The 13226-nt window shown below is 42.3% G+C and overlaps 1 protein-coding gene across 2 annotated transcripts in view; it reads left to right on the top strand.

The window, feature by feature from the left end:
• Positions 1–13226, top strand: part of LOC117359188 (proliferation marker protein Ki-67-like) — a 244544-nt gene that overhangs the window by 60251 nt on the left and 171067 nt on the right. Inside the window, exon 6 of one of the 2 annotated variants that reach the window (XM_033941515.1) lies at positions 7264–7327. In XM_033941515.1, the coding sequence (XP_033797406.1) occupies positions 7264–7327 (64 nt within the window). Of the gene's footprint in view, positions 1–7260; positions 7328–13226 lie in introns of both variants that reach the window. The other variant, XM_033941514.1, reaches the window with a different exon arrangement.

Genomic DNA, 13226 nt, shown 5'->3' with positions numbered 1-13226 from the left:
TGGCTACTTCAAATTTAATAGTGGCTGGAGATTTTAATGCTGTTATGGATCCATTAATAGATAAGAAACCAAGTAGAATAATGAAATCATTAGGGTTAGATAATTTGGCACAATCGTGTAATTTAATAGATATATGGCGTATACTTCATTTTAATGATCAGGAATTTTCATTTTGTTCACAGGTCCATAATTCTTTTTCAAGAATAGATTATATTTTGGTATCGAATCAGATAGTTCAAAAAGTGACAAAAGCCATCATAGATCCAATCATATTTTCAGATCTTGCTGGTGTATGGATTGAGTTACAATCTGATGAGCAAAACTTTTGTAAGTCGGTTTGGAGATTTGATAATACTTTGATTGCGGATTCAAATTTTCTTGAAGACTTTAAATTAAAAATGATTTGAGTTTTTTCAAATTAATACCTCAGTAGATATTAACATAGAATCTTTATGGGACGCATTTAAGGCTACCATGAGAGGTAATATTATTTCATATTCAGCATATATTAGAAAACAACTTAAAAAACAATTTTTTGATTTGGAAAAAGAAATTAAATATTTGGAGAATAAATTAGTTGATAAATGGGAACAAAGTATATTGCAGGCTTTATTGAAAGCAAAAGGCAAATATAATGAGATATCTTCTAAATTTATAAGGAAAGATTTGTTTTCCCAACCAACTCAGTATTATGGAAACTCAAATAAAGCGGGAAGATTATTGGCAAATTATCTTAAAGCAAAGAAAAGAAGAACAAAAATTATTGCAATAAAAGATGAAAATGGAGAAACACATACTAAAAGGAAAATATTTCAAAACAATTTCTAAATTTTTAGAAAGACTTTTATTCTTCTGAGCCTTATGGTGATAGGGAAAAAGATGGTTTAGAATTTTTAAATTTAATTGTTGGACCAAAGGTTCCTGAACATATAAAAAGAAGCTTAGAAGAGCCTATATCACTAAAAGAATTAGAAACAGCATTGAAGTCTCTTAGAGTTGGATCCGCTTCAGGTGGTGATGGCTTTACAGTAGAATTTTATAAATTTCAAAGTACCATTTTACCCTATTTATTAAATTTATATCAATTTCAACTGAATAAAGGTTGCATTACAGCTACTATGGCAGAATCATTAACAATTGTTTTGCCAAAGCCAAACAAAGATCCCACTTTGGTTTCAAACTACAGGCCTATCTCATTAATTAATGTGGATGGAAAACTTTTAGCAAAGACATTAGCTTTAAGATTGGCTAAGGCTCTCCCTTTTATTATTGATATGCATCAAACAGGATTTGTTGCTAAGAGACATTCTTCTAACAATACTAGATTGGCTTTTCATACTCTAAATTTAACAAAAAACTTGAATGATCTGGCTTTCCTAATTTCTTTGGATGCGGAAAAAGCCTTTGATCGAGTTGAGTGGACTTTTATGTATCAGGCATTAGAATGGTTTGGTATAGGTTCAGGATTCATACAAATGATTCAAACGCTGTATAACTCCCCTGGTGCAAGATTATATATTAATAATAATTTGTCAGAATGTTTTAATTTGCGGAGGGGTGTTAGGCAGGGTTATCCCTTATCCCCTTTGCTTTTTGATATTGTTTTAGAACTCTTGTTATTAGCCATTCAACAGGCAAAGGGAATACAGGGAATTCCTCGTGCAGATTGGGAATATAAAATCTCAGCCTATGCAGATGATATAATGCTTTATTTGAGGAATCCGGAAACTACCATTCCATGCTTACTTGAATTGATAGAGAAATTTGGAAAGTTTTCAGGATACAAGATAAATTGGAGCAAGTCAGAAATTCATCCACTTAATGTCCATTGTACTAAAGGTTTATTTGATTCATTTTCATTTGTATGGAAAGAAGATGGTTTAAAATATTTAGGTATTAGCATAAAAAATACAATAGATGACACAGTGAAGGAGAATGAAAAACTTTTATTAAAAAAAGTAACAGATATGTGCGAGCAATGGAATCCTTTACATCTTTCTTGGTGGGGGAGAGTTCAAACTATTAAAATGATGATACTGCCTGTGGTTTGTTATCAAATGAGTATGATTCCAGTTTTTTTTCGGGGTCCTTTTATAAAAAATTAAATAGTATTCTTACAAAATTTGTTTGGCTGGGTAAAATGCCTAGAATTGCCTTAGTAACTTTACAAAAATCAATTGTGGAGGGTGTCTATAGATGCTGGCATTGTAATCTGGAAGCAGGGACTCTAGATCATCTACTTTATTTTTGTCCCTGTATTATGGCCTTTTGGAAATTAATTTGGTCCCAAATTAATGGCTTATTAGAAAATCATGTAGTTCTATCATACGATACAATTCTATTTGGAACGTCCATGAGAAAAAAAAGTCAAATTTCATCTAATAATAATAAACTTTTATTAATAATGACAGGAGTTGCCATTCAGCATATTACTAGAAATTGGAAAGATTATACCAGACTTAATTACACCTTCTGGTGGAACTCATTATGCCATATATATAAAATGGAAAGGACAATTGCCATGCAAAAAGGAAACTATAACAATTTCAAAAAAATTTGGGGACCATTGACAACATATTGTAATGAGTAGGCACCTTTATACACTAAAGTATATTTAGAATAATGGGGAAGGGGAGATATATTGATTCATTATTGTTTTATTATTATTTTGAATACATTACATGTATGATACATTTGATTTGCATTATTTGTAGAGAGGGTGGGTGTGGGAGGGATTTAAAATATGTATTGAAATAATAATATGAAATAATTTTCAAGTGATGTATAGGAATTAAATGTTGTAATATTGTTCACTTGGTGTAAGATGAAAAAATGAATAAAGAATTGGAAAAAAAAAATAGTACACATTTAGGGCTCCTTTTACTAAGTTACGATAGTGGTTTTAGCGTGCACACAATTGCCATGCGCGCTAGAGACTAACACCTACATTAAGCTGGCGTTAGTTTTCCCACATAGCGCGGGGGGGTTGCGCACGCTAAAAATGCTAGCGCACCTTAGTAAAAGAGGGGGTTAATTTTCCCCGCCACCAAATTTCCCCATCCCGCCCCACCCGGCTACGTTTTCATGCCACCCAGCTGTAAAAATTTCTGGGGAGAACACTGCATTCTTAAGTTGAATTTGTATGCAACTTGGATCCAAGTATTCTTCCCACCTTCTCCATTTTGAAGCCCCTCTTACATTCCTTTCCTCTCCACTACCACATCCAACATTAGTCCCTCTCATCTCTCTCTTCCCCATGCATCTCTACCTCACTCCTCTCCCACCACACTGTCCAATAATTCTCTCTCCCTCCCTATGCCCAACAATTCTCCTCTTTCTTCATCTCCCCATGTGCACCATCTCTTTCCCTCTCACTCAGACAATTCTCCCATTCTATTTCCTCCCTCCATTCTTCCATCCTATGGTTCATGCCCCCTCCCTCCTTCCTTTGTTGAAGTTTTGTGCTCCCTTCCTCCCGAGTTCCAATGCACCACTTTCCTTCCCGAGTTCCAATGCAACCCTCTCTCTCCTTTCCTCCCTCCCTCCCTCCCATTCTGTGCCCTAAGTATGTGCCTCCCTCCGGTGGGTGTTTACCTTCTTCTGGCTGGCTCCCTCCTCCTTCCAATTGCAGTCATTTCACTGCACAAAGCAGGGGGCGGCAGTTCCTATGCGCATCTCGCGGCTGAGCCAGAAGCCTTCCCTCTGACGTCTGAGAAGCAAGCAGAGTATTTGGCATAAGAACATAAGAATTGCTGCTGCTGGGTCAGAGCAGTGGTCCATCGTGCCTAGCAGTCCGCTCCTGCAGCAGCCCTTAGGTCAAAGACCAGTGCCCTAACTGAGTCTGGCCTTACCTGCTTACGTTCTGGTTGAGCAGGAACTTGTCTAACTTTGTCTTGAATCCCTGGAGGGTGTTTTCCCCTATAACAGCCTCTGGAAAAGCGTTCCAGTTTTCCACCACTCTCTGGGTGAAGAAGAACTTCCTTACGTTTGTATGGAATCTATCCCCTTTTAATTTTAGAGAGTTCCCTCTCGTTCTCCCTACGTTGGAGAGGGTGAACAACCTGTCTTTATCTACTAAGTCTATTCCCTTCATTATCTTGAATGTTTCGATCATGTCCCCTGTCCCCTCTCAGTCTCCTCTTTTCAAGGGAGAAGAGGCCCAGTTTCTTTAATCTCTCACTGTACGGCAACTCCTCCAGTCCCTTAACCATTTTAGTCGCTCTTCTCTGGACCCTTTCGAGTAGTACTATGTCCTTCTTCAAGTACGGTCACCAGTGCTGAACACAGTATTCAAGGTGGGAACGTACCATGGCCCAGTACAGCGGCATGATAACTTTTTCCGATCTGTTTGTGATCCCCTTAATCATTCCTAGCATTCTGTTCGCCCTTTTTGCTGCCGTTGTGCCTTGCGCAAACGGGCTTCATCGACTTTGGTTCATATACTATGCAGATAAGTAATGTTAGATTTTTGATCGTTTCCAGCTGATTTTTGTTGAAAGTATATTAAAGGCTTGAGCACTGAATATTGTACATTAAATTTTTCACTTTGATTTGCACTATGGGAGCAAGTCCAGGGATTTTTCACAAATGAACCCTTTTGGATATAAGGAGTGACAACTTTGCCTTTAAGGTTATACCTGGCACAAGTTGTGAAGACTGAGGACTATCCCTACACTAATTATTATTTGTATTTTTGAAAAATATCTTTGTATAGCACATTTTGACTGTTTGCTTTTTCTCACTTTATCAAGGAAGGATTCTTTTATTAGATATTGTTACATTCTTTCCTAGTGGGTTTATGTGATTGGAAATTTATTTTTTTCATGTACAACAATCATCTTTCCCTTCCTCTCCTCCACCCCAATTCTTTTGCTTTCCTTTTTTCTCCCCACCCCCTCCCATTTGTGGCATATTTCCTCCCCTCTCACCCAAAGGAGCCATGGAAAACACATGTTGCTTCTGAGCAACAATGCCAAATAAAGGGTTTAAAAAAAATCAAAGCCTATAATCGGACCTCTTGACAATATTTGGGAACCTCAGTGTTGACCTCACCCAGTTAGTGAAAGCTGCTTTTGAATTGCTTGACACTTACTACTTCAAATTGCTGACCTGGAAAGTTTTGTGGTTGGTGGCGGTCACTTCAGCACATCGAGTCTGAGTTTCTGACCTTAGTAGCTAATCCACCTTATACAAAACTTCATCAAAGTGAAGTAATTTTCTGCACATTTCCTATGATCTTTCCAAAGCTGATGTCAGAATTCTACTGTCCATTGTCTTGCTGACATTCTTCCCAAAACCTCATGCCCATCTTGACAAAAATGCATTGTACTCCTTGGAGTGCAAGTGAGCTTTAGCCTTCTATCTGAAGTGGACTTCAGCCCATCATAAAGTAGTTCTTCACATACATCTGAAGTTCTTTCAATGCCATTATAACCAGTCTTTTTTCAGTCGGTATTTTCCCATAAGCTCCATATCCAACCTGGTGAAAGTTTCCTGCATATATCAGACTGCAAGAGAACCATAGCATCTGGAGTGGGCTAGAGCTCATAGACTAGGGTTGTCCAATGTCAGTCCTCAAGGGCCACAATCCAGTTGGATTTTCAGGATTTCCCCATGAATTAATATAAGATCTATTTGCATGCACTGCTTCCATTGTATGCAAATAGATCTCATGCATATTGATTTGGGAAATCCTGAAAACCCGACCTGGCAAGGGCTGAGGTTAGACACCCCTATCATACAGTCCATCTAGCCTTTTGTTTCCTTCGACCCTAACAGGCTAGGGACATCTATAGAAAATGCATTCTGTCGAGTTGGCTAGCAGAGTGCATATCTTTCACATATACCCGTTATTCTGCCTATAGAGCAGTGTCTCTCAAACTTTTTTGAGCCAGAGCATACTAAAGGTAGTGGCCACGGCTTGAGGCACCCAGAAGTGTGTGGACGTTGCTGTGATGACATCACGCATATGCGTGACATATCACATCTGCGCATGTTCAGAGGCCTTCCAGATAGGCCCTGAGATGCCAGTAGGGGGTGCCAGCAGGGAAGAGGACCGCAGAGAAAGAAAGGCACTGGCACCAGCTGATTGCCTAAAGCAGTGTTTCTCAACTACATCAAGCTAAGTACCCCCTAAGTTTAACAAATCTCAACTAAGTACCCCAACCACAGACCTCCCTAGGCCTACCCAAGCTCTGCCATCCCATCCCCTTTACTAATTGTAATGCAATTTTTTCCCCTTCATTTTTCATATACACACAATATACACAGCAGATATAAATTCTCAAAACTGACACATTTCAATCACTATATTGAAAATAAAATCATTTTACCTACCGGAAATCCTCTGTAGGCTGCTGTAATTAGCTTTAAAGGTAAGACCAGGAGGCCAGGGGGTAAGCCAGAGGATGCTAGAGAGAAGGGGGAAACATGCAGGCCTTCGGCGAATCGGGCAGCGCTGGTGCTGTACCTCGTAGGGAAGTCAGCTGGCAGGCACCTCTCTTCCTCCTCAGTGTGCTGGGGCACACTTGGAATCTCAGGAGGCACACAGTTTGAAATATACTGCTATAGAGGTTCTTGTCTTTACCCAATGTCAGAGCCATTGTTGTGCGAGTCCATTTTAAATTGACCTCCATTAAGAAGCATTGTGGAGCAGTAATGTGGTCTTCAGTCCTCTCATTCATATCTTACTGTTGCTTAGAACAGGATTCTCAGTGTGACAGTTGGTTTGGTTAATTAGTCTTGCAGAATGTATTCACACCCTAGAACCAAACTCCATTTTTCCCTGGTCCTATTTTGTTTTTGTTTCAGGCTGTAAAAAAATTAGGTAAAAAAAATATATATATTTTAGGTCTTTGTCTTTGTACTGTATGAATATGTAGTCCTTGTTTTAGAGAAAGTAAAGTTACTCACCTGTTGCAAGTGTTCTCCGAGGACAGTAGGATATACGTATATTCACACATCCCACCTACTTCCTATTTTGTTATGTTTTCTAATAGTCTGCCTGGTCTTGCGTGGTGATGACATGTAGGCTGGCGTATGCATGGTTGGCCTTCCAAAGGTTTCTGGTATAAAAGTTGGGAAGTTCCTCACCCCCCTAACCAAGTTCTGTCAGATATATATGAATGTGTCCTTCTGTCCTATTATAATACATACTATAGGTTAGTAACTTCACTATATTCTCTGAAGAAATCTTAGGATCATTACAAATTATTTATTGCTCTTGAAAAACCTGTGAATTTATACAGTTTTTATGTTCAGCAGGAAATAAATGTGGAAAGCACCCATAAAAAGAAGAGACAGCAGCCTTCAAATTCTGAAACTTCTGGTTGGTATTTTGTTTTGGGTATTTTTTGTATTCTGTTTTTTTAATTTGTTGAATGCTTTTAAAGAGTTAAATGTCAGTTGCTATTTATGGCTTATGTTTGAAATACAGTACAGTCTTGATTATCTGATGTAAATGAGAGTGACCTGTTGTCAGATAAGTGAAAAATTGAATAATATGGAAAACCATGGTAACTCCTCAAACAATGCATAAACACAGTAGAGAATGACATGGGACAGAGTTTGTCCCCGTGAGCTCTTTCCTCATCTCTTCAGGCTCAGGCTTCGTCAATGCATGCTCTGTCCCCATCCCTTCAGACTGTCCTCATTTTCATAAGCCTCAAACACTTATGATTTTATATTTAAATCTTTTTATTAAAGTATCAAAAGGGACAATTCTGTACAGCTGTTTATAAATCACAAATAAAGTCTTCCATTTTCATCTGTTTTGGTACAACCGTCCCAAAGATTGTTGCCTATGTTTTTACACCAACAAAAGGGGAAAAAAATCCACAAGAAATAAAACACGCAATTGGGTCACGCAAATTATGTGGTTCTAATCATTGTGGTGATTGCATTTTGCTGTTCTGGTTTTATCATTTAATTGTCCCAAATCTCTTTATAATTTTTGAGTTACATGGACTCCTGAGGAAGGCATATTGTCAAAACATGGACCATGTCTGGTCCTCCTCGATGATATCTCTTGTGTTATACATTTTTTTATTATTATAGAGATTATTAAATAATTTATTTATTTATTTTTTTTAATATCCAAGATGGTTTTTCTTTTCCTCTTATTGACCTTCCTGTAATTATCCAGGCACTTCACATTTTTATCCAAATGGGTGCAGAAAAGAACCTAAAATGTGGTGGATGAACAGGAAAATGAGTGTCTATTCCAGTGCAATAAGTGAGTCATTCTAGACATGTGGGTTGTCTCCCTATGGCTGCAAGCCATCTGCAGAAGGAATTCACTCTGGATTTTTTCTTTGTCCCTCTTCTACTTCACTGGGAGCTCTACTGCCACCTGTAGTTTTCCCTTCTGACCGTGAGCCTGAAGGACTCCCCTTTTTATTATTTGGTATTTTTAGTCCCTTTTCGGGTTCTTTCTTTGTTCTCGGAGCATTTCTTCAGCTCTGCCTGCCTAGCGAAGAAGCAGAGTTCTGTCTGCAGCTGTTAGGCCAATCCCTGGTGGTAGCTGTTTGCCAGCCTGCATTTGTTAATTTAGAGCTCGGGGCCATCCCTGTTTTTTTCTCACCTTCTGTTTAGCAGGGGTTTGAGCACAGGCTGTTAGATGCCTTTAGAAGACTCAGTGGTGTCTCGCAGGGTGCCGGCTGTGTTTTCTGTCTCCACCCTTTTCCTTAGAGCAGGAGTGTCAAAGTCCCTCCTCGAGGGCTGCAATCCAGTCAGTTTTTCAGGATTTCCCCAATGAATTTGCATGAGATCTATTTGCATGCACTGCTTTCATTGTATGCTAATAAATCTCATGCATATTCATTGGGGAAATCCTGAAAACCCAACTGGATTGCGGCCCTCGAGGAGGGACTTTGACACCTCTGCCATAGAGCGTTCATTGGTCCGCAGGGGTGAAGATGCGGTCAGGCACCATGTCTGACTGGCAACCCAAAGATCAGCATCGAGGATATATCAATTATGTACTGAACACTGCAATGATTGATGGGTGAGGCGGAACACTATGCCTTCATATCTCTGAGCAGAGTTCTTTGTACAAGATTGTGCATAAAGACTTATGATTATATCTTTATGAAGTGAATTTTTCAAGCAGTGACTTTATCTTTTTTCAAATTGTTTCCTTTAGTCACTCTACGGCATTTATTTAGTGGTTGAGTTTGTTACCCCTCCAGTATTTTTTGACTGACTCTTCAGCAACTCGGCAGGGGCGGCGATCAAGACAGGCTGCCGACGTTGGGACCTTCCCTCTCTGAGTCCCCCCTATTTTGTTTCAACTTCCTGTTTCCGAACAGGCTAGACTCACAGAGGGAAGGCCCCGACGTCAGCAGCCTGTCTTGATCGTCCGACGCTGGGAGGAACCGCAGTTGGCAGGAAATTTAACTGCCGACTCAATCTTGCCGGCCCTGCACGGACCAGCAGAAATTTTCTGCAGACTGGCACCAGTCCGCGGACCGGCGGTTGAACAACAGTGTTCTAGGGTGTTCCAAAGCCAACCTTTCACAATGTGCCAAATGGCAAAGTGCCTGGACTGATGCCATCTGGTTGGACCGCCTGATGGCTAACCTTCAGAACCTATGGAACAATACACCCCGACTGAACAATAAAATATAGAAAGCACAATCCCAATCGCAGGCTTCCGGCTTTCTCCAAATCCTACAGAATTATAATAGACGGCTGGTACGACATGGAATTAACAAGCCTAAAACAAAAGGCACGACAATTAGAAAAAATATAGAACAAAACAAAGAACAAAAAGGTACACAATATGGAGATCTAGGGTAAATGAGTACAAGCGAACCAAAGAACGGTATACCTTCTACTTTCACAAAATAGGATCTTCAGCAACTAATAGCAAAGAACTCTTCAGATTAATTAACACCCTCTTTGAGATAGACCACTTCAAAAGATCTTCCAAAACAAAAGTTCTCAAACTAGGAACCACCTTCTCAAACTCCCCTATCAACTACCTCCCATTGACCATACCCCCACACACAGAAACAAGCCAGGTGCTAGACAATTGTCAGCCCCCACCTTCTTCAAGTCAATGCTTTTCGACTGGATCACTCTCTCAGTGTCTAACGGTGAGTTTTGAACGACATCGGCCACATCCTCATCCCACATCCCATCGTGAAAACCACAGGATCCCATATCGACCGTCACCAACTACAAACCTGTAGCAAACATCCTCCTCTTCATCTCATTGACCATACCCCCACACACAGAAACGAACCAAGCAGCTAGATGCTAGAAAATTGCCCACCATAAATTCAGCCTTCACCTCCTTCAAGGCAATGCTTCTCGACTGGATCACTCTCTTACTGTCTGATGGTGAATTTCGAATGACATCGGCCACCTCCTCATCACACCCATCGTAAGAACCACACGATCCCAAATCGACCATCACCAACTACAGACCTCCTCTTCCTCATATTGATGAAAGGGCTGATCAACCTTGATCTAACAAATTACCTGGAAATTCTCAATATTGCACAAATATCATTCACAGTGTCCATTGTGGACTACCTCGCCCACGTGCTCAGTTTTGGAAATCATGCACTAGTCCTCCCATCCGACCTGGCCGTGTATTTTACTTTTTCCTAGTAGATCACCAACATACTACTAAGCTGTCTAGATGCCTTAGGCATCTCCGGCCACGTGTCTTACTGGTTCAAACGCTTCACCAAGTCATCCATGAACAAGTCTACTCCCAATCATAGACCAACTCCCAAGGCTCGCCTCTATCACCTAACCCTGTTCACCCTATACATGTCTACAATAGGCCATGAGCTATCCAAACTAAATCTCGAAACATGCATATACTGATGACATCAAATCGACCAGACATTTCATTTCATCCATCATCGATCAAGTAGAACAATGGACAAACTGCAAACTGAAACTCAAAACCTGAAACTAAAATATTTTTGGCCACCCCAACGAACTAATACAAAGAACCATCAATCAGCTTACGCGGGAGAAACTTTCCAGAACAACTCTTCTATAAAATCCTAGGAGCACCGGACCAACCAAAACCCTGGGCAGATGGAAGTGCCTTCAACCAGTGAGCTGCAACCACCATTTAGTCTGCCCCATCTGCAGCAACCCCCTTTCGGGGGAAACACAGCAAACAGCAACACAATGGCAGACCAAGGCCAGATAGCCCATCTAGTCTGCCCGTCTCCATCTCTCTCTGCTAGATCCCACATGCCCATCCCAGACCCCTTTGCCAGAAACCTGATGGCGGGCAAAGGCCAAATGGCCCACCTAGTCTGCCCATGCTGGTGCCTTCAGTGCTTCAATTTGAGCAGTTGACAGCACCAAAAAGGTCCAAATGCCATGCAGACAGTGCACAATAATGAACCATGACCACCTGTGTTCTTCCCAATCGAGAGCAGAAGGAGACATGTGCATACAGTCCTGAAACTCCCATTGCTATGGCCCAGCCCAAGACCATGTGGTTTCTCCACTCACCCCGCTATATCAGCTATGACCCAACTTCCACGTTGCCAGCACAAGTCTATGCGGCGTCTCACCCTGACTGCCAGATGCCGCCGCACATCCCGTCGGTCTCTCCCCCTGTTCAACTCTCCAGCGGTCCGCAAACACATTCCGACCTATTTCCACTGCGCCTACAGCCTGCCGCGAAGGGAACCTACTCCCTACCTCCACGGCCGTTGGCCTCGGCGTGCAGGGTGGCAGCGGGGTCAGAGCGACTTCGGAGTTCTCTCTACCCACCGCGCTGTGTTGGGCAGGGTAGTGTCGGCTGAGACCCAAAGAGGCAGCAGTTTCAAGAGGCCTCGCTATCTCCTTCCCTTTTGCCGGTCATGCTGCACTGCACGACGACAGCTCTCAGGCCACTACGCCTCCTCAAACACAACACTGCATTCCCAGGCCGCCACCTCCTTAGCTCGCTCCACTGCGTGGCCTAAACTGACTCGACCGCCGCGCTCCGCTGCTGCTAGCCACATAGAGCAGGAAGGGGCCAGATACCATTCACCCGTGCCCATTCATGCAGGGCCTACCCGAAGCAGAGCCAGCGGACCGCTGTGAAACGGCCCGCCAAACAGGGCCACGACCCCTGTTTGCACACGGCAAGCCCTGAAGGGATCGGCTGAAGATACCGACACAGGGGACCGCCCGGACACCCTCTCCATTGCCTACCTGCCTCAGGCTACCTCCCGACGGTGATATTCAAACCGAGCCAACTCAGCACAAGGTAAGGCAAGCAGGCAGTGGGGTGTCAGCACACCACGACACTCCAATGGTGAGGGCCAAACTGCAGCTTCAGCTTGAGTTGCCTCACCCTCATTCCCCTGCCCTTCGTGCCTATGTCCCTGACCCTCATTGGTCCCCCTCCTAATCCTGTTTATTCTCTACCCCGAGTTTCCCCTCCCCCTCCCTACCTCCCTTTCGTTCACCACCCCTTAGGCAACGGCCTCAGCCCTTTTGTCATCGCACCCCCCTAGGATGGGGCGCTTGTCCTTTCCTGATCTTCTTACCCAGGCCTGGTTGCCATGAAGGATCTGGATCGTTTTGCTCTTATGGCTTAGTTCTTGTGCGCACAGCCTTAAAAAATAAAGGCTATTTGGAGCATGTCATAGCTAAAGCTTCTTAGGTCTACCAAGTTGTCCAAGGTGTCAGCTTACACTAAGGTTTAGAAGACCTTTCAAGCGCTGGAGTGACCAAGAACAGATGGACCTTTATTCGACTCGGGTGTCGTGGGTCCTTGCTTTTCTCCAAGCGGGTCTAGATAAAGGCCTCACAGTGGCGTCTTTGCAGATCCTGGTGGCCGATTTATCCGGTTTTAGATCCCAGGATTATCTGTTCTTTGCCATTGCATCCGGATGTTGCTCGGTTTTTACAAAAAGATCTTCAGGTCCAGCCACCTGTTAAGAATCCGCTCCCAGCCTGGAACCTTAATATGGTGCTGTCTGGCTTTGCCAGGGCTCCTTTTGAACAACTGAGGAAGCTTCTCTCTGAGATTTAATACTTCAGACTGTTTTTTGGTCACTGTCTTGGATCCGTAGGGTTTCCGAATGGCAGGTGAGATCCCGAGACTGGAGTTTCCAAGTGGACAGTTCCTTTTTTGCCGAAGATGGTTTCGGCTTTCCATGTCCATCCAAAGTGTGTTTGCCAGTTGTTCAGCTAATGGGTTCCAATCATCAGAATCATATGCTAAAGAAGTTGGACATGCGCAGAGTGCTCTTGCA

This window comes from Geotrypetes seraphini, chromosome 4 (genome assembly GCF_902459505.1).
Source record: "Geotrypetes seraphini chromosome 4, aGeoSer1.1, whole genome shotgun sequence".
NCBI classification, from domain to species: domain Eukaryota; kingdom Metazoa; phylum Chordata; class Amphibia; order Gymnophiona; family Dermophiidae; genus Geotrypetes; species Geotrypetes seraphini.
Note: the sequence above shows the minus strand (reverse complement) of the source record. Positions and strands in the feature narration are given on the sequence as shown.